Source organism: Helicoverpa armigera, chromosome 23 (assembly GCF_030705265.1).
Source record: "Helicoverpa armigera isolate CAAS_96S chromosome 23, ASM3070526v1, whole genome shotgun sequence".
NCBI lineage: Eukaryota > Metazoa > Arthropoda > Insecta > Lepidoptera > Noctuidae > Helicoverpa > Helicoverpa armigera.
This window is the reverse complement of record NC_087142.1, coordinates 6,178,222-6,200,682: the sequence shown is the minus strand read 5'-3', so window position 1 is coordinate 6,200,682 and position 22,461 is coordinate 6,178,222. Positions and strand designations below refer to the sequence as shown.

At 37.2% G+C, this 22,461-nt stretch overlaps 1 protein-coding gene across 1 annotated transcript in view; it reads left to right on the top strand.

The window, feature by feature from the left end:
* Window positions 1-22,461, top strand: part of LOC110376244 (tRNA (adenine(58)-N(1))-methyltransferase catalytic subunit TRMT61A) — a 53,862-nt gene that overhangs the window by 13,031 nt on the left and 18,370 nt on the right. The window contains exon 5 of the mRNA XM_021334655.3: window positions 11,939-12,108. Coding sequence (XP_021190330.3) covers window positions 11,939-12,108 — 170 coding nt within the window. The remainder of the gene's footprint in view (window positions 1-11,938; window positions 12,109-22,461) is intronic.

Below are 22,461 nucleotides of genomic sequence, written 5' to 3'. Positions count from 1 at the left end.
AAAAAGGGAGTTAAAATTACGAACAAAATTTTATTAAGATTTCAAATTAACACAGAATGGGCACTTAATATTTTATTGCCCCACAATTCTGAGAAAAGCTGCTTTATCTATTTCTATTTATTTACATTTTAAGCTTTATTGTGCAATTTGTCTAGATATGTAATTAATGGTCATAAATTACGACTAAGTACAGGTCATGAGAACAGTTTCAATGTTTTGTTCGATTGACAAACCTACACGTATAATATTTATTTTATTACATTTTATGAACTGATATTTTAACGAAAACATTTAAATAAATTCATTCTCTATTTTCATAACTTTGCTATAATTCAGAGAGAATAGAGTCATAAATAATATACTACTTACAACATTACAATTTTCTCAAAATAAAACTCATGTCCAAGAACATGTTAGGGCGTTAGGTATGCGTGTGAATCCATGTGTACAAGTCTCAACATACTTAGGTAGGTACTCGGGCTACAACATAGCTTCGAGCCAAATACTATAAGTCCAGTCCGCTCTGTACAGCTTCGAGTACACGTGAGAAGTTGAAATAGCTAGTAAACTTCACCTTTGAAATAATTTAATTAGGTGCCTGTATGCAATAACTTACTTACATGTATCTAAAGGCGCTTAATATTGTCAAAGTTCCCACATAAACACGTTATGTTGAAATTCGCATGATGCACTTTCTTAAAATGCTCGTAACATCATATTACTGGCTTCATTACTACAACGATAAGTGGCGTCTAAACGCCCCCTAATACCGCATTTCGAGCGTCCTACTAATTCATGTTCCAGCGAAGAACTGTCAATTACCAACAATATAGTATTATCCGAGCTTCTCTCTTATCTTAGTATCGTAGTAAATGTCGCTAGCGAAATACTGTTCGTTTGTTGAACCCCTTAATTATCAGCCGATGGGATGTATTGCATCCTTAAAGGCTTAATTACGTACGCTAAAGGTTCCCGCTAAACGCGATTGACGCAGTTTCTATGGCTATCCGCGAATGCGTGCGACTATCGATTAGACTCAGTAATTCGAGCAATAATTCCCTATTGAACTGTTACCTCGGCTAGTTAAATGAGTTTATATCTTTGCCTAGAACGTTCCCACTTGTTTGCCTTTAAGTTTCGTACTTTATAATAGAGCCTGAATAAATGGGGTTTTAGAAGCTCTTTACGTTTGAGAATTGTCTGTGAATCGCAATTTATTCTACTGCTACTCTATATTATAATATAATTATACTTGGACATTTATTCGTTTTATAGGTTTTAAGTGCCTATTATAAACAGAATCAAATGCATACTAAAGCGTACCCGATTGACTTGACCCGCGAGTTAAACGGAAACATTTTATAATAAACATTAATTTGACCTAAAAGCTTGGATACTGCGAATATTAGGCTAGACTGAAATTAGCGAACATTAAGTGTTCTAAACAATGTCAGTATTTAACGGTTGTAGTTCATCGCGAATGTATGCAAATTGCAAACTTGTCGAATTAGCATCGTTCTCATACGTTGTGGCATCATCCCCGTAACGGGGACGCGTGTCTAACGTCGCATAATAACACGTCCGCTTACATCGCCGACCGTTGCGCGACTAATCAATTGGCGTGCCGCGTGATGTCTTCATCAGTCGCCTGGGGGCGTAACGCCCTGCGCTTGCGCACCTAACATAGCTTTTGAGCTTTCCGCGCCAATATGGTGCTTCTATTGTAATTTCATGCACTCATGAAAGTAAAGCATAAATGTTTTGTGTTTTAACTTGATAAAAGTTGGCCTAACTTATATCGAACTAACGAATAAGTTGACTTTTTACACTATTTATTTTTGATGTTTAAACTGAACATCTAAGTCATATCCTTAAAAAAAGCTTAACCCTGCCACCTAACAATAGGCTGATCAATGACAACCACTGTCCATTGAAGCAGAACTCGGAACAAAAACAAGTCTAAGCGTCCACCTGTGAGTGTTAGGGCTCGCGCGTGGGAACCCTTCCCTAATTACCCAGGTCCAGATAACGAGTCTAATTCGCGGGCTGCGTGCGCGCACCACTCTCACGCACGCATTGTCTTCAGTAATTGCCAACCCTGTTCAATTTGTTGCTTCTCTCCGCTGTGATTCCTTTAAGTGGCTACACTCAATTGCTAAATAAATCCCATGCGTACTTATGTGGCCTAACCGATACTATTTCTCATACATTGTTAAATGTTAATAGGATGGAATGCCGCTGTGGATGTGGGCTAAATAACCTGATTTATTGTTGTTTCTGTTAACGGATTAGATATTATTTATAATATTAACCTTTTCAGTGCGGTTGCTAAATTCGTGAAATATTGTTTGAACTACAATGGGATTTTGGCTTTGTTTTACCATTAATAGGCATTGGTTTTTGAAAATCTAAATCCTCCTTGGCTGAGTCTCCTCTTTGACATTTAGTTGGTATGACCTGAAGGGTTATTGTGTAACTCTTTGACTAGCATCATTATGATTAGTTTATACACGGTAGGTACATTTATGTATATCCTTGTCATAAAAAGTTTAATTGAAGTTTTGTAAATGTTACAAGTAAGTATTAAAAGCTTTTAGATTAATAAATGCATGACAGACAGCCTAGTTATAAATGGATTTTAAAAAACATTAATCAACTCAAAGCTTAATTAATCAAACGCATACATATTCTGCCTTAAAAAAGGTTCAACTACCAATGCGACTTTTTGTTCACAATTAAATTCTTAACCAAACAACTGTTAATTCAATGATTCAAATTAACTAAAGCAATTAAATCTGGGTGATCGAACCAATACAGCCATTACAGATATCATGTATAACTTGACTTAATTGATGTAGGAGTAGATATCGGAATTTCCTCAGTAAACCAGTATTTAACTAAAACCTATTAATAATCAATTAAATACACATCTATTCGGCATAAATCATACAGCCTCTGAAATATAACAGAAAATAACATTGCCCAAAATGGGACACGAATAAATTTAAATATTGGAAAACTGGTGTTTAAATCAAACGTAGTTGGCGCGTAAACGCAGCTGCCAATATTAATTTGAATCGAGAACATCGGTGAATAAATCGATTCGCGGGGCGAGTAAAGTGAATCGATTCAATTCGTGCGGTGCGTTTTTAATAAGGCATCTATTAAGTTGACGAACGTGTGAATGAGTTTTATTGCCTTATCTGTGGGTAGGTGAGGCGGGAGGCATTCGCACGTCCAATAATGATTTACTTGAGGTTTCAGCTTGGCTGTGTACTTAGAGAAGATACTTGTGTTTATTCATATTTAGAATGACACTAGTTAGACATTGCGTGTGCGCCAGTTGATGTTTTTAGTATGGAAGTAGAAGGTATTCGTGTTCATGCCAGTTGTGGTAATTTGTTCACGGACCGTGTCCCCTAATGGTCTATTTAATATTTATTACTGTTAAGATTTATAGCTATTCACATATTAACCTTGATTTATAGAGCTGGAACGCGTTGGCAATTTAAGATTGATTTATTTTTATGAAAATGTATATCCTAAGATTGTGTTTGGAATTTTGTGTTTTTGTTACCCTTATAAGCCCATATTGCCTTGGCTCTGATTTACATGCGCCTTACTTACTTACAGTACCTCTATGAACTTCCATAATATTCAAAACTTATCGAATTTTATTCACACAATTTCCGAATAAAATATACTTACCAAATAAAGAAAGCCTCAAGCCTAACCTATTCCTGTTTTCACACAAGCCAAAGACCTTACTTACAAAAAAAACTTTTCTAATTACATCACCTTTAGTCCGTTTAAGTGCGCACGCACATTCTCCATTGAATGCGTATAAGGTAGCGACATGTCGCTGCGACACGCGACACGGCGCGCGCTGTCGCGTTGTCGCCTTGTCGCTACCGTACATTGCTTACGCGCATTGATAAACGGCAGAGTTTAGTGTGAAGTTAGAAATTGTGCGTATTATTAGGTAATTTTAACTGCTTAAGGGGTTATCTGAGACAGGAATAGATGACCATCATTTTACCGATGCGAAAAGCCATTTTTTTTCAAGGTGTCCATAAAAAAATATTTTCTGAACAGTTTACGGATATTTTTAGTAATTACGTTGACAATTACCTAGGCATTTAATACACTTGCTACACCACAAAGCTTCCCAGAACTTTCAAACAATATTGATGAGAGCATACAGATTTCCAGAAATAAATAGCGCAGTATTTATAAGGTTAAGGCAACGGGAGATCCGGCGTACGATTGCAGTTCTTGTATCACTTGTAAAATACTTTATTGCTATAGTGGGCGGGACGAGAAGTGACCGCTGAACACCTTTGGCATTTATGACCAGTATTTTAAACCATTATTTCTAATATGAAATTAGTTGGAACCATTGGTATGCGATTTGTCGCAGATATGGTAAACAGGTGTCCTACATTCTGTGCCGTATCTTAACTTTGACACTTTGTGGAGGACGGATTAATTATTTGTTTTGTTGCTGGAGGTTAATTACATTGCGGATATTTACATACAATGAAATCTGTGACATGAAATCTCTGGACTCGGACATTTATGGAGATAAAGGTATGAACTAATTGTTTCGTATTTGTAGAACCGATTCGTTTGACAGGCTTTGTGGTTATGACAATATCCGTAATAAGGCTTTTGCTGTGGAAGTTTCTAGAACCTCTACTGGATACCGTGAAGTACTAGATGATTAACTACCTTTTCTTTATGTACTTTTTTTCTCTAAATAAAAACTTCCATGACAAAACATTTGAACCGAACACTGAGCTGAAAGTACCAGGGCAGCATGAGTGGGACAGAGGCAGCGTTTGGTTCGTTTTGGTATTTATAGCAGCGCCTCCCCGTTAGCTTTATCTGTATCGTGGCTGTGCGCTATGCGGCTATCGAGCACCAGCCGAGCCATCGCTGATACATACGAACTGAATTTTGGTGCGAATTACGACATTTATATGTATTGTGGTTTTCGACCCCGATGTTCCGGGTTTTTTTTTTATATTCAGGAAGAATATATTAAGAGATTTGCTATGAATTTTGGTCCAATTAGATTATCGAAAATGCGGCTAAATATATGCTAAAACCTAGAGAATTTATAAAGAGAGCATACCTATTTCTTCTCTGACTATCACTAAATCAATTAATTAAGTACCTAAGTAAGCTGCATATGTATGCTTAGCTTATTCTTGGAGTATTAGCTTGTATTGAAGGTATGGTTGAAAATGCATGTTTAGGCTTCAAGTGGAAATGAGTGGCTTGGAAAACGCTACGCTGTAGCGCTCACAATTACCAATGTAGAGGTACATTCAAATAACATTAATTAAATCCTCCAGAAAAAAATCAGCGAGTGTGCGTCGCACTCGCGAGCTAATGATACACTGATTAACAATATTCGGGGCAGATAGCAGTGAGTTACTCGCGGGGGGCGGGGCGAGCGACCGCCGCGATGTTAGATTGCGCCCGCGCCGATTTATGCCAGCCTCTCCGTATTAACTGATATCGCACACTAAATATGCCATTATTATATGCGAAACAAATAATGCTCTCTCACATTTACGATCCTGATTGCGCTTCCTTTTATTTATTGCTGAGAATGGAATTTGAAGGCGGTTGAGATAATAACAATATTTTGTGTTACATCTTTCGGATTGTTGTTACTGATTATGTTTGCTATTATGTCTAACTGCCAGTTTAAATGATAGACTGCAATGTTAATCTTTGTGCTAAAGAGCCTGCAATAAAGAAACAAATAAATAAGATAAAGGAAATTGTACAAATGCATGAACTTATAAAAGATCCAGCCCAGTGGGTTTTTAGAAATTGTGTCAACAAGCTAAAACTGGAATTCAAGAAGAGCCACCCGAGACCACAAAATCTTAGAATTGTTTTTAAATCCAAACAATGCTTTTCCCAGCTCCAATATAATCAAATAGTAAATTACAAATTCAAAAGCAAGAAACTTAAGAAAAACAATATTAGAGACGCGACCTATGGAATTAATACAGTCAAGATGTTATTGCTACGATAGCAAATTGGAATTCTATTATAGTCTAGCATGAATTCTGTTACTTATTCTGTTATCCACCATCGTACAATTGCATAGCACTTAGCATTTCATATTGTTAAAGGAACTGAGTGAAGCGTTCCTTATTTTGCTATAATTTCTTTTGAAAGGTCATTAGTGTTGGTTGCACTGGTGTTATTTCCTCGGTTTTATGCTTAAGCGAATTTACTTTGAATTAAATGCTAACAGTGTTTGTATATTTTGGCATCGTATCATTGTATTCTTTTACTTCATTACTATCTTATTCTACTTCATCATCACCATTTTCGTGCTATAATTTGAGATCGCTGCAACGTTCCTTTAACTTAACATTAAATGCAACTCTTATATGACCTGGTCATTACAACAAATTGTGCCTGAAAGAATGTACATTTAAAGTGACTATTCTTATCAGATTTTCAAAGATGTTCAGAGACAAATATTATCACACGTTAATCGTTAAAACGATTCGCTAATTATGTCGCATTCTGGTAGATTAGCTATCAGCCCTATCACATATGTCCCACCCTTTGTTAAAAACGGAATAAAGCCAATTTATAAATTCGTCTCCAACACGAACATCATTAATTATGTTGCTGGCTGGGTGGCTGAGAAAAACTTACTCCACTCATTTCGCTATCAATACCATCGGGTATTGTCCCTTTTGCTCCTCCAATTGTATCAACTCTTTGTTCAACTGCTTCATGACTTATGTCATTTTAATCGTCTTTCAGTAAAGCACCTTACGCTCTTTGAAATAGTGTTGCTTTTGCAGTGACCATGTTGAAAAAGTTAGCTTTTTCGGAAATGGACCGATATTAGCGTCCCTTTCTATTGTTTTGTTCGCCAGCCTCCCCGGCGTTAATGGTGTTATCTGGAGCCTCGAACGCAGGCACCTCTCCGTATATTTCTTTATCTTGTCCACTCTGTTGGCGGTTACCAACATTTTGTTTTTTATTCATTTGCTAATTTCGAAAATGAGAAGGCGTTCGCGATCACATCTTCCAGTGATCGTAGATTTAGGCTTGAGCGCATTAATAAAATTAACGAATGTTTTTAAATTAATTGAACGCATCGTACTTGGAATTTCATTATCCGCCATCGGATGCCTTCCCGGTATTAGTCGTTGAAAATGTAAATTGTATTTGATTATATTTTGTTCAAGTTGTTCAGCTGCAGATCTTTCTTTGAGGTTAAGGTTTAACATGTTTAACATATCAAGTGGTGATTCATCTATGAATGTACACGTTTAAACCACAGTCATGTGCTACCACTATAATTCCTAAATAACATTATGAATTGCAATTCATAATAAACATGCACGTACCATATTAATAACGTTATTATAACCTAACCTCAAAACTAGGCACACCTTTACGGCTTTATCTTACAATGTTACGAATAAATGAATATCATATTGCAAACAAACATGACAGAACAATCCTCACCACTTCCCATGATTGTTTACATTAAATTACAACATTGGGTTTATAGGTGGTATGTTGATAATAGTACGGGTTGTCGGCGCGAGCGCAGCCGCGGGCGGGGGCGGGGCCGACGCATGCGCGGGCCACCCCGACGACGACGCCCCATGCCGCACGCGGGCGAAACACCTTGCCTATGTACGAATTCAACGAAAAACATGTGCTTTGTGCTCATGAATATGTATCTTAGAAAGTTGGGCCATCATTGGTTATCCCACGAAAACTTGAAAATTCACTAACAATATCTTCGCGCGAATTAAAGTACGTATTTAAAAGTTTTCTTTTCGCTCTCTTTGAAATCTCTGTTAATCGCATCCAATTCACTATAACCATGTTCATTTCGCTTCCTTTGTCTACCAGATTACATAAAATGTTACCACAATTTACCATTACCCAACAAAGCGACGAGGTATCGACGTAGCTTAATTCCAATCGGATCATTGAAAGAACAATACGGTATGCGCACGAGTGGATTGCGAGCCGACCTCATTACGCTGCGTACGCGCATACACATGTGATTTCACCGCGTTATCTTTACTAATACATCAATGGCTTGTCCAGTATTGTTAGTGACGTGGCTATTGTGATGTGTTGCTTTACATTGTATAGATACAGGGAAGTGATGGGACATGGTGATTTTCATCGATAACTGTCGACTCCTGTCAGTCAGGAGACAGAATCTCCCAACTTCCAATAAATTTTCATTTGTTAGTTAAATGAGACCGTCGATATTTCATTAACTAAGTACTTATAAGTACTGCATATTTTACTAACATCTGACATTCCGTGTGTTAGTCGTGTGCATCATCATCTTTTTATACGCAAGCAAGTTTTCTGAAAGCGCTTAATGTGATGAAAATCCTGAAAACGTTTTAAAGAGGCTTTGTTTGACTTTTAAGTGGTGTTATACCTACAACACGTCGCAATCTAATATAAGGTATACGTTTAAACCACCGATACAAACCACGGTGCATCACTAAATCCATCGGTGAATGGGGGTACTTACGGCACAAAGCCCTTGTTACGTAACGCATATTGTAGCAGTCTGCCAGGATTAGACTTGTGTCGATACCTTCAGACTAGACTTGACATTTAGATCGCTTCACATCTCTGCATAGTATTTACGACGCCACAAATTATGGCTTACAACCGTCTTATTTGAGTGCAGTGTTTAGGTGCTATGATTTGCTTGGTATTCTTCTGCAGCTTAGGTACCATTTATTTTGATGCACTCACTATATACTTCACAAATTCATATTTAAGCCCCCTACTTATCCATATAAACGTCTGGTAAATTGAAATATTTTTGCGCATTAGCGCTCAAAATTTTGCAATTGCAAGGCACCATTCTATGTCTCAATTTCGAAGAGCTCTGACTTAACAATACATTTTGTGCCCTTGCATAAACCTCATCTAAATCATAGCAATATGGACTAACAAATCAGTATATTTTTGACAAAATACCAACCCTCCAATGCCACAAGCCTAATCAGCATCATTCATTTACAAATAAGATTTCATAATGACTAAGCTAAAACCGCCTCAAGGCAGCAATTAGTTAAGCAACAAAGGGCCCGTTGCTAAGCGGCAGTGACACAGCCAGTCCACCAATTTATCAATTAGGCGACTTTGCTATGTCTTGACCTCAGGGCCTAACATTGTTTTATGAGGTCCGTTTTGGAATATCTTTATCCGACTTGGTCTTAAGCTGTTTTGAAAATGTTTATGGGCAAGGGGTTGGTAGGGTTGACATTTGCCGTTCGAATCAGTTATAAGTTATAAAGGTTTGCTTAGTGTGTTTTTATTGTTTTTGTGTGTTCACATATCAGGAAGCTCGACAGAAAAAAAAATGCTGTAAACCAAACCTCCAGAAATCTTAAATCCTATATATGTCTTAAATCTTATGGTTTCCAAGCATTCACATATTAAACTCTCCTAAAAAGGAATTGCTAACAATTAGGAAGAAAACTTCCTTCGAAAGCTCCCCTTGAGTAAGTCCTAGAGAAACCCTGAAAAAAAACAGACTACCAAAACTGCCACAATAAATCACATCACAATATCCAGTAAATTGCTCAAGCCCGCAATATGTCACTACAAATTCCGCAATACCTCCAAAATTATTCGCCGAAAATTCTAAATTGTTAAACAATTACTAAAGCAAGTGAGGTTTATTAAGTAGCAGTGACAAGCCCGTCGGGCCGTCCTCGCCAATCTGTCAATTAGGCGGCATTCTTGTGCCCTGACCCGGCGCAGGCAACTGCCGAGGATGACTAACGGCTGTGTTCGGCTCACCCTTTACCTTGCTGTGCCGTACTTAGACTGGCTGTATGGTTTGTGTCGTGTTTAACATTTTGTACTGTGGTAGGTTGCTGTTACTGGTTCTTAAACTTATCAGTGTTTTGGTTTTTTGGTCCCCAACTCTTAATTAACAGAATCTTTCAAAGCATCCCTAAGATATGTTTGTAAGCTGTGTGCATTGCTGTTGTGCGTGCAGATTTATCGACGTCTTAAGTGTCGGGAAACATTTTTAGTTACAATACAGGTATTATGGACCCATTTTTAACAGCCTTTTGCAAACATTCATCTACATACATAGAAAAGCACAAACGTCCATATAGAGTGCGTGCGACTACTCTGGTGTGTTTTTCATTAAAAAGTAATCTGCCAATCTTGACCAAATCAACTACATACATGTATTTTATTAAAAATATAAATGTCAAAGCAATATCGTTTAAATTAATGGCAGACAACATTATATGCAATGTTACATCAAATATTCAATAAATCTAAGGTCTCCAGGTGGCGGATAGTAGGAAAAGGTTAACAAGTTGTAAATTATTTTCACATAAATCCCAATTCGATCTTTAACATTTCCCACGATAAACCTGAAATCCTGTCAACCCTAGCAACGAAATCTTAGAAGACATTAACTTTCAAATGCCCACTAAATACTAATAAGATAAAGAGCCTTCATTTATCTACAAACAACTAATCAAATCGTCATCAGTGATTAATTAACTTTAATTGAACACTTGGAATCATGTAACTAAGATAACTCGATACTCGGCCCTCTCGCTATCGAATCGAGTCGAGTCGACTCGAAGCGAGTACGTGACTCGCGATGCATTAAGATAGTGTATTACATATTTCACCACCTATACGACCTCTGCTAGAACCTTTGTAGTGACAGTTTGTGGACTGCAACACAAAAATCTTAAGGAAAAACGTTGCGAAAATTGTATGATTTGTATCATGGTTAGAAGCGTGTGAAAGATCATAATTTTTGATAATAAGTGAAACAGACATTTCAAAATGCATAAGCCATAGGTGTTTTGAAATAGATTTCTGTTCTGCATGACTATATACCTACCCGTTCTTATAAGCTGCAAAATAAGCTGTGCAAAGTATACTTGCCATTTTTACATTCCACATAACTGTGGCGCACTGTGTCAAGGCACGAAGATTATCCTCAATAATGGCTTCATTACGTTCCACGGAGCGTCTCTAACTACATTATGTTAATAGAGCGCGGGTTATACCATCCAGGCACGCGATACACATTTTAAAAATGGAACAATTTTAAATTCACCCCCCGCAGAGAAGCGCCCGCGCCGCTCAGATTGGCAGAGTGAGTGACGTCCGCTGTCCTTATTGGTCGATAAGATTTGACAGATAAGAATAAGCGGGCCACATAAAAGACGATGTGTCTCTTCCTGAGCATTTTGGACTTGTAAAAATTTCAAAACGGTATCGCGGTAACAAAAAGGGTACGCTATCTTGCTCTCGGCCGGTCATCTCGTATCTATCACATGGGAATGAAAACATCTGTCGACATTTTGTTATGTCTGGAGCTTTTTTACGTGCGCGCTCGCATTATAAAGTGGTAGACGTTTTGGTTTTGTTTGGATTGTGTAATAGCGAGGTCGATCGCCTCTGGTCGTTTCAAACATTGTTATGAGCCCGAACGGGTCCTGACGTGGAGCGAGGAATCCCTCTGGACATTATCCGGTCGAACCATTGTGATGCGAGTTAACACAATTCGGAGATGTTCGATAGTGTGGCGTACGATACGACTTCGTCACTGCTATCTCATATCTGAGATGCATAATTGAATATGAACCGTTATGAGGTCATTGGTTTATCAAAAGTTACGATGTATATGAACGAAATTTTGAAGTGTTTTTTACTGAACTTTGGACCTAAAATTACCCTGCAGCCCCAAATAAAACCTAAAATTACGTGAAAGTTAAACATCCCATCTGCTACCAGCTCTACATCCATACCTAGTATAGATTCATATCTTAACCCCTATTCAAGCTAGGTCCTCTAAAAATTCGTTAAGATTCACTTTTTTCCTGTCCTAACCATTAACGTTTTATTCCAGGTGGAAGATTCTGCTCGTTCTCTCCCTGCATCGAGCAAGTTCAGAGAACATGTCTAGCGCTACAAGACTGCGGCTTTCAAGAAATATCTACCATGGAAGTATTGCAGACTGAAATCAAGGTCACCAGGAGAACAATCCCCGTTAGGGATTTATCGTTCTTGAAGCAAAAGGTAAGAATCAAATAATTTGATAAGAATATATTGACGACAGCGTTGACGAACTATGAACTCCCATTGACGGCAATATGAACGAACGACGATACGAACTATAAATCTGATGTAAGAATGTGGTCTTGAAACACAGTCTACGATTAAACATTATCGAGGAATCTCAGTCTTAGTTGCTATTTGGCATAGACAAGCTATATAAACGCAGCTGAATCGGTTCTTAGACTTTAAATCTACCTTAAAACACACAAAAGCACATGTAGAGATTATATTACTTTAGATTATAATAATAACGGCGTAGGTACAGTTACACCTAAACAAGATCTTATAAACTAGCGGTCCCTAAAAGCAATCTAAACAATAATCCAACTTTAATTAGTGCAACTTAACTAAAATATTCAAGCAAACAAAGCATACCTCAGGCGTATCTCCCATCAGGTCTTAATTTACTAATGGCCACATCTGGGCCATAGTGACCTGACACATTAGACGGTTGAGTTACGGGTCCTCAACACACGACGAGGATCGATCAGGCCTAACGAGCAGGTAATTGACAGTATCACTTGGTATAGCCTACTGTTCTGTACTTGTACCGGTTTAAGGCCATTCAAATAATTTGTGGTCGGTAGGATTTGGTTTTGAATTTTGGGTTAATTTTGTTTCTATTGTTATGTAGAATAGATTGTGCATGTCCTATGTAACTTGCGATGAGCTAGTTCTCAAAATCTGGAATTTCTCTGGGAAAACTCAGTTAAAAGAATGAGACTTTTTAACTTAGTAATTGAATTCAAGATCTACTGATGATTTGGGAATTGAATTCAGGATCTTATGCAGTGAGTCTTGCAAAACCAACGACACAGCACTAGCCCAAAACAAGTTACTTTTTCCATATTACAAAACTAAGTTCAAGCCTTAGATATGTAATAGTAAATTCTGACTCCGATATTACACATACAGCTAAAGGTCAAACACATTAAACTGTGTGACAAGTACAATTGGACGTGATTGTAAAGTGGGCACAGATCTGTCTGTTTTATTAAATCTTATATTTTATCTTACATAACTTGTGAGTTTGCAGACAGTAGTTCAAGGTTTTTAACATTTTGAGAAGTCTTAATTGAGGTTGGTAACAAACCTTCGAATATTATTCTCAATTTTTTCATCATCAATCCTATCGTCTTCATTTCTCTCCTGTCATTATTATTATTGATTTAGCGCCCGGTTCATATCTTCGTCTTTCAGTCTTATTCAATGGACCCTAAAACTTACTAATAGCAAATAGGATTAACCATTTAAAAATAGAATATACCCTAAAAGGTAGCACGTCCTAAATTGAATGGGTCCGCGGATATGAATGGGGTTACAGCGGATACATAGTCGATTCGGCGGATAATTGGACTTACGCGGATACGTGAAACGCGTATTGCTGAGTAAATGCGGTCATAAGTCTTAATGGTCGGGCATTCAAACCAGCGATTTTCATTATAGGTTCTTCGAAGCACCTCGTAATCGTTACTATGCAAAATAAAAAATGTGTGGTGATCCTGAACCGAATAGGTAATATACTATCTCCTCTTCTGAATTGTCTTATCCTACTAATATTATAAACGCGAAAGTTTGTATGTATGGATGTATGGATGTTTGTTACTCTTTCACGCAAAAACTACTGAATGGATTTTAATGAAACTTTACAATAATATAGCTTATACATCAGAATAACACATAGGCTACAATTTGTAAACATATTGTTCGAAATACTAAACCTGCGCAGACGAAGTCGCTGGCACCAGCTAGTATAGTTATATAACAATATTATAAAACGATAACCCAAGTAACAAATCGCCTAAAATAAATTGATTATTACTTATCACCAATCGTAGAGACCAGAAGTTATGTCCAAATATCCCAAAATCCTAATAAACTTCCTTAGATGTCCTTAATCGCTTAGCATCGTAGTATCAACAAATCTAGCCGATTTCAAAGCCCCAGATAAATCTAACAGTGACGTAGATTGAAGTTGCAGAAAGTTGAAGTGGATGGGGTACTAACCCGCCCATCACAGTGAATAGTGATCGTGTTTCGAATTAAATGGAAGTTACTTAGGCAAAGTCATTGATTGATTGATGTAAATTGATTGCCTCCTTCCAATATATGTGAGAATATTTTACTGTTTCCTTGAATTTGTGGTTGTGGTCTAGTTATTGCAGTATTTACTTGTGAAATGGCGACCTTTACAGGCTTTCTTTTTCCTTTAACGGGACAAGGAATCATGCTAAATATACATTTAAAAATATTTATGACAAGCAAAAGCTACGAAAGCTTGACAAAATGAATTCAGAAACCATAATTCAATAACATTAGCCGTACATAAATTATCAAAGCGTTTAAACACCACAGAAACTATTAAAAAAGATTTTGGAATAGCTATACAGATTTTGCAGTCCAACAATTATCCCAAAAACTACTGTTGTGTTCTCGCTAGCCTTAAAACTCTCTTTAACTTTACTTAAGTACAACTCCTCTTCACAATGATGACTTGATCCAACAAACGGTTACTATTTCATCCCAGGTGTCTCGATCAGATAGGCCTGGCTCACCAGCGCGATTGTCTCTTTGTTAGTCATCATGCCTGTCGGCGCTTGTCACCCGCTCGTTTCACATGCAAGGGAATGTTGCCACAGGCTGTATATGTTCAGAAGGCTTTAGCAAAATGTAGGTATGGATTTCTGTAGCATGTAATGTTCAGTGAAAACTCTCTTTGACTTAAACTTAAGTACAACTCCTCGTCACAATGATGACTTGATCCAACAAACGGTTACTATTTCATCCCAGGTGTGTCGATCAGATAGGCCTGGCTCACCAGCGCGATTGTCTCTTTGTTAGTCATCATGCCTGTCGGCTCTTGTCACTCGCTCGTTTCACATGCAAGGGAATGCTGCCACAGGCTATATAGCATGTTCAGAAGGCTATAGCAAAATATATCAATTGCTTTGTTTGTAATGTTGGATGAAAACATACATGTCTTTACAAAGACCTCTTCTGGGTCCAGAGCCAATTGCAACCTATACATGAGAATTATTCAAGCTTTCCTACTTACCTACCCGCCTGCTGATACCTGCGCTGCCTTAGCGTCAATCCCACGCCACCGGGAAAAGTTTTTGGTAAAGCTATTTATTTCGAGCGTGGCTTCTCTAGCTTTAAAATTCACTTTAGACTTAAGTACATCTCCTCTTCACAATGATGACTTGATCCAGACAAACGCGTAGTATTTCATCCCAGGTGTCTCGATCAGATAGGCCTGGCTCACCAGCGCGATTGTCTCTTTGTTAGTCATCATGCCTGTCGGCTCTTGTCACCCGCTCGTTTCACATGCTAGGGAATGTTGCCACAAGCTATATAGTATGCTCAGAAGGCTATAGCAAAATGTATCAATTGCTTTGCCTGTAATTTTGAGTGAAAACATACGTGTCTTTACAAGGACCTCTTCTGGGTCCAAAGCCAATTACAACCTATACATGAGAATTATTCAAGCTTTCCTACCTACCTACATACCTGCCTGCTGACACCTGCGCTGCCTTAGCGTCAATCCCATGCCACCGGGAAAAGTTTTTGGTAAAACTATTTATTTCAATCGTGGCTTCTCTATCTTTCAAATTCTCCGTAAACTTAAGTACAGCTCCTCTTCACAATGATGACTTGATCCAGACAAACGGTTACTATTTCATCCCAGGTGTCTCGATCAGATAGGCCTGGCTCACCAGCGCGATTGTCTCTTTGTTAGTCATCATGCCTGTCGGCTCTTGTCACCCGCTCGTTTCATATGCTAGGGAATGTTGCCATAGAATTGTGTAGCTAGAAGGCGTACTTCAAGAAATAGTCTCAATTTCTTAGCCTATAGTGTTTGGTGAAAACGTACCTACATGTCTTCTATTACCTTAGGAAGGACCTTTCTAGGCGATCAAGTTATTTAAGCTCCCAATTATATTCTCTTTTATCTTAACATCTTCTTTATTGCTTAACATAAGACCCAAAGCCTACCGGTTTGTACCTCAACATCTATTGCGTTCTGGTCACAACAAATCGGTAAAATTGATTATTTGTATCCTGATCTTCACCGTCTAATGGACCTTCTGAAAATCAGTTCTATTGTTGAATTTACAATCGTAACCTGAATGGATAAAATACGACCATTTGAAATTAAGATTGTTGTAAGATGCAGAAATTTAAGGAAAAGAATATTTAATATCCATATTTATCAATCATCATCAGTTCATTGTAACTTCACTCGCGCATTTTGGTACTAAAAGTTTGCTTGGTATGAAATACAAAATTTATTTTGTCTGCTTAAATAAACTTATGTAATACCTCTATTAGCACTAGCACCGCAACACCGAAGGTAAAGCATGAAAATTGCTGTACTAACGCTTTTAACATAAACTTTATATCAACTTTAAATAATACGTAGGAAAAACTTCTGACGTGACAACAGAGTACAGGAATATATCTGTTAAAGCCTTTGGAATAAAGGTTAGATTAGTGTGTTGTGATGTGCATGGTATCGGCGACATATCGGGCTGCGTTCGGAAACGTCACGCGCGCCGTTTGTCGCGGGCGGTCACGTTTCGCGAACGGTAGCCGAGTGCTGTCGATACGACATGTTTAGTACTATCGATTATCGATAAACGCATTGCCTCGCAATAATACTTCAATTTAACTATTGCTGTTTCTACTATACAATAGTTGCTGACAGAAATATGAACCGTAAAACGTTTTTATGCTTGAACGCCTACTTAGTCTGAAAATGGAAATTAAATCACTCCACTGCTATCAGATATGCAAAGCATAGTGTCAAAGTGACTCAACTCACAGATAACAGGTTCAGTCAGTTTAACACGATACAAGATAAACAGCGTAATTCCTGCAATGTCCACACTTATTTATGTGCATTAGTATTCAAAGAAAGCTCACATCATATTTCCTAAAAATCTGCGAGAGATTCGAGTTTATCGATAAAATTCTTGCGCACGCGGCACATGCCTAAGAACAAAGGCCCAGCATCCGTGGGAAAATCAGCAGGGCTTTTTAAAATCTAGCTAAAAGCGGCCCGGGTATGCCCATAGTCATATATTAAGACTGCATTACTAGATTACTTTGCTGGATCTTATGGTGTTTTCCTATTTGGGTTAAGCTGATTTACGGCCGCCTTGGTACATCGGCAGTAATGACGCTTCGGCTGATGCATATCATTGATCTAAGTTATGTTCGTGTGTATGAATATGCATGCAACTGTACTAGGTCTTAGATTATTACATTGTTGATATTGATCAGCTTCTTCTATTTAACAATCTTCTTTGTTGTCTTAGGTTTTAGAGGTCAAGATTACATTTTACTTGCATTCAAAAATAAAAACTTGCAAAAATATCAGAGAATTGTCAAAACAAATAAATACTAAGTACAATGATCTTGACACACCTTTTTCAAATAGCATAACTCGTTCTATATTTGTAACAACATAAATCCACCAACAATACCCGGATAAACTATGTCAAAATAAACTAAAAATTTCATAAATCAAGTCGCAACATTTATTTCAATGAGCTGCAATTTCTACAGCTTTTAAATCATTGCCAGCCAGACAGCTGGTCGCCGTAATCCCCTCTGTCTATAAATCCCCTTAAATCTTAAGCAAGGTATCTGATAAAGTCGAAAGTAGCCAATCTCGCACAATTGAGTGGCTGGACGTTGATAAATTGCCAAACTGGATCTTGTTAGTCGCTGCGGTATTTAGTATTCATAAATTTTCGTAAACGCATGCCGCTAATATATTTTCGTCTACACACGTGCGTTTAACTGAGCTTATTTCGCTTAAATGTCAAGTGATTCAGGCTTTGTAGCCTTCAATTTGAATTTAGTTTTGACTTTGCTCCGGGTTAGCAATGTTTGTTTTCATTATAGACTATCATGAATTCTCTCTTGAAACTGCTTATGAATAACACTTTCATATACATTGTAGCTCTAATGTTCTTATAGGATCCAGACGAATATGTGATCAGTATATCCATCTACTTCACATTCGTTTATCTATCTGTCTGTTCAAATATTCGGTGGTGTATCTATCAAGGTATCTGTCTAGACCATTGTTGACTGAATTTATCTCATACCAATAGGTATTGTTAAATGCACTAAAAAGGTCACATGGCCAATGATATCTTTACTTTCGTTTTCTATAACAGATGTGTTTCTTTCAAAGTTCAAAGTGCATTGACACGAGTCATGATCACTTATGTTCCGTTTAAAATAATACGAACACAAAACGGATACCCGTAGTCAGTAAACTTATGACTGGCACTCGGTAGATTAATCTTAGTGCCCTTTTGAGAGATGTTAATTCAATTATCTAAGTAGTTTACCGTTTACGGTACACTCCTTGCAAATTCAATTACATAGATATCATTAAATTCAAGCCAGCAATAGATGCCAGTATAGCCAACTGTACAGAAATCCCTGTTTAATATGACTACTAAATCATGAAAGTAGCCATGCCTTCCTGAAGACAACAGACCTTGTGCTCGAATATTTGCGACCCTAATAAGGCCCACCTGAGCCGTTTATGCCAAACGAGAGCGGCGCCCGCGCAGCAAATCAACGAGGGTCTAATAGCACTGTTACCATTATACGACCATTATAGGACGGGAGGCTTGTACCACGGTAGTGTATGAGGGGCGTTACGTGTGCCTAATGTGGCCCTATTCTGTGCGAGGCCTTAATCTAGCCAGGATTTTAAAAGGTTTTAGAAAGTGTGTGTTTGAGTGCGTCTGTATTTATTGACTGTTTGGGCTACATTAGGGTTTTTATTACTTGCGTGTTTTCTTAAATTGTTTTGCCTAGAGTCCGGTCGTATGCAAAGCGTTTCATGGAAAAAAAATATGTTCAACATTACCATTAACCTATTAAACGACTCGTATTCAGCGAGGGTTAAAATAAAAACAAAATAAAATAATTTATTTTTATTACAACAAATGTGTTTGTGGTTTACGAAAACAGCTTTCAATAAAATCTAACACTAAAGTTCACTTCTAATAACTCTCTAATTACAATCTAAACAAGCGTCTGTCCTAATTTAGATAGCATTATTTACCGAAATGATTTATTTGTCGACGCAGCTGCGACCAGACAAAGCCTTCTCATTCGTTCATTCATTCATTCCCACATCACTCATAAATATGACCGATCATTCCCGTCTCATTATCTTCACTCTTTTAAATCTAATTATTGTGTTTTTCTTGTCTTAATATATTCTAATGTACCGCATTTCAATTTTGATTAAATAATTGGTGCGGACAACCTAATGTCTTGATCTCGGACATAATAATATTAAATCTATTTAAATTATATGCAAATTAGAAAACTTGTATTTGATAGCGTCTGAGTAATGCAGAGAGTTACTTGTTGTTCATTTGTTAATTCCCAAAACTAGAATACATTGTCTACAAGTGGACTTGATAATTATTTAATCAGTGTCAAGAGAACGAGACTGAATTAAATTATTTCAACAAATGGAGAATAATTTCAATACTATACACTATACTGGATGAGTAATGGGAAGACAAATAATGAACGTATAGGCGAGCATAAAGCGACTGATTAAGTAGTATCATAATGCATCATTGAGGTAAAAAACTTCTTGTATTTTTTTACAGTTAATAAAGATTCCAGGAACTTTCTTTAAAGTATTTTAATTTTAAGATTGACTACGAAGAAGAATAGACACTAGTTAAAGTTTTAACTAAACACATAATAGCAACGTTATCTCTAATTCATGTTGTAAGGACCCTTCAAACTTTGAGCAGCTCAAACAGTCAATAGAACAAGATTGGTGATGCGATAAAGAGTACAACTGACTGATATCGACTGTATCTTAGACTGTCAAGTCAAGCACAGACCAGCGCAATCGAAACGCATCATGTTGTCATTCTTGTGGCAGATAAAAAATATACAGCATCAATTGTAGGCTTGATTGTGATATAAGTCAGTGTGATATTTCCATTTTGTTGAATTTAGAAAGTGACTTTGTGGTTGGAAATGTTATGTGACGACTGTTTTGCATTAGTATTAGCCGAACGATTAGCTGACCTCAAGAATGTAACATTGGGTTATAAAAAAAGGCCCTGAAACACAGCAAACATACTGCCATCGTTTGAGCAGAATTTGGGCAACGATTTGGGTAACACTCTTTTCAATTTATTTTGCGTAATACCATTGATGATTTGGTCTTGTGAATCATAGTGTTACCTGCTAGATATACCTAACAGATAAGTACAAAGCTAAACCCCAAGAGGTACAAAATCTTATCAATTAACATAAACAGATATCAAATTCAATCATTCCCCACAAATCCCATTCAATACCCACTTAAATAAATAATCTTACATTAAACAACGTTTCGAACAATTAATCCGTGGAACCATTAAGCACAACTATAAATCGCTTTTAATTTCACGGTCCAATCTAAACCGGGGCTCGGCGCGTGCCACAGTGATTCACGCTCCATACAAAGGCGGCCATAAATACGAAACTCACAAATACTTTTAATTTATTTATTTTACACGTTGAAATATGTTAAGATAAGTGTAAATTATTAATATTATAACATAACCACATTTATTAAAAAAATATCATTACTATTTAGGTGTAAAAATGTCTCGCAGTAATTTTGTTTTAGACGATAAACCTAGAACATGTCATACTGCGACTTTTAATGAAAAATCTATATAAATAATGGTTATTTATTTATATAGATCGTTGCCTCGTTGGTCTAGCTGTCGCAAGTGCGGCTGCTGAGCACGAGGCCTCGGGTTCGATTCCCGAGTCGGGCCGAAATCGCTTTGTGGGTTTTAGAAGACTTTCACAAAGCAGCCCGGAGCCTGGAAGTTGGTGATTGATACACCCGTGCATCGGAGAGCACGTAAATGTCGGTCCTGCGCCTGATCTCTCTCCGGTCGTGTCGGATTTGCCGTCCCATCGGGTTATGAGAGTGAAGGAATAGGGAGTGCACTTGTGTCTGCGCAAATGTTTGTGCACTATAATATGTCCTGCGCAATTGGCTGATCTCCTTAAATGAGAACAGCCGCCGTAGCCGATAATCGGCTAGGAGGACATCATTTATATTAAAAACAACCATAAAGAAATAAAATAAAACAACAAAAATACATGAACAACCTTTTTTTGCAAATACACACAAAACACAAAATATACCAGAATACATTCAAGCTCAAAAGTATTTACTACAAACAGATAACAAATCTAGTACAAATTTTGATAGTACATGTTTTGTTTTTGACAGGTAACTTTCGTAAATCTGTTAGGAAGGGATCGGAATGAAGAAGTTGATGGTTCAACTTTGTCAGCATTCTGAGATACATGTAACTCAATTCGCTCTACATCAATATTTTCAACTGCATTCAGCCAATCTGAATATTTATCTATAAACTTAGATCTCCTACGATTTGATTTTGCCCAATAATGAGAAATTCGTTTACATACATTCATAATTTTATTAGTTAAAGTCTCTAGTTTGATATTTTCGATGTCATCCGAAAGGCACGATGTTTCTGTCAAAGTATTCAGGACATGTTGCATTTTTCATTTGGACTACCCTCTTTAGAGTGCCAGATGTCAAAAATAGTCGTCCTCGAAACAGAACATTTGAAAACTTTACCTCAAAACAACATGAAAGCTGAACTTAAAATATAAAGTTTTTTCTTTACTATGGACATGCATACTTTGACACTCCTTTAACCCAAGAAGGGGCAGAAAGATGCAGATGAAACTTATATGGTTTTATAAGAACATCCTCTTCATTCGAAAAACATTTGCCTCAAGTGCAGCACTGAGCAGCAAAAAGTTATAAGTCCAAATGAAATCAAAGTATACCAAACAAATCTACAAAAACGCGACCTTCAATAAAAAAATAAAATAAAATATTAAACGCATTAAAAAAAATTAAAAAGTAGTTGATAATAGAAGTACATACCTTGGTCTTGGACCTCCATACTATCACCATACGTAAACACTTGATTTGGAAGAGTGACACTCAAAAACAAAGTGTTAAGTTTTGATGACTCACACGTTGCGATAATTAGACTCGAGATGCGCTAACTTCCGATGCACAAAAGTGAATAATAATTTGACCTTATGACACAGGTATTTAGAGTTTTCGAAAGCTTCTTTACTTGTTAATCACTTAGTAAGTAGATCTAATGGGGATAAGCCAATGACATTTTTCGATTTATGGCCTTAGAGTGAATCACTGTGCGTGCGCACAGATACGATCTAATCGCGCGATCGAGAAGCAAC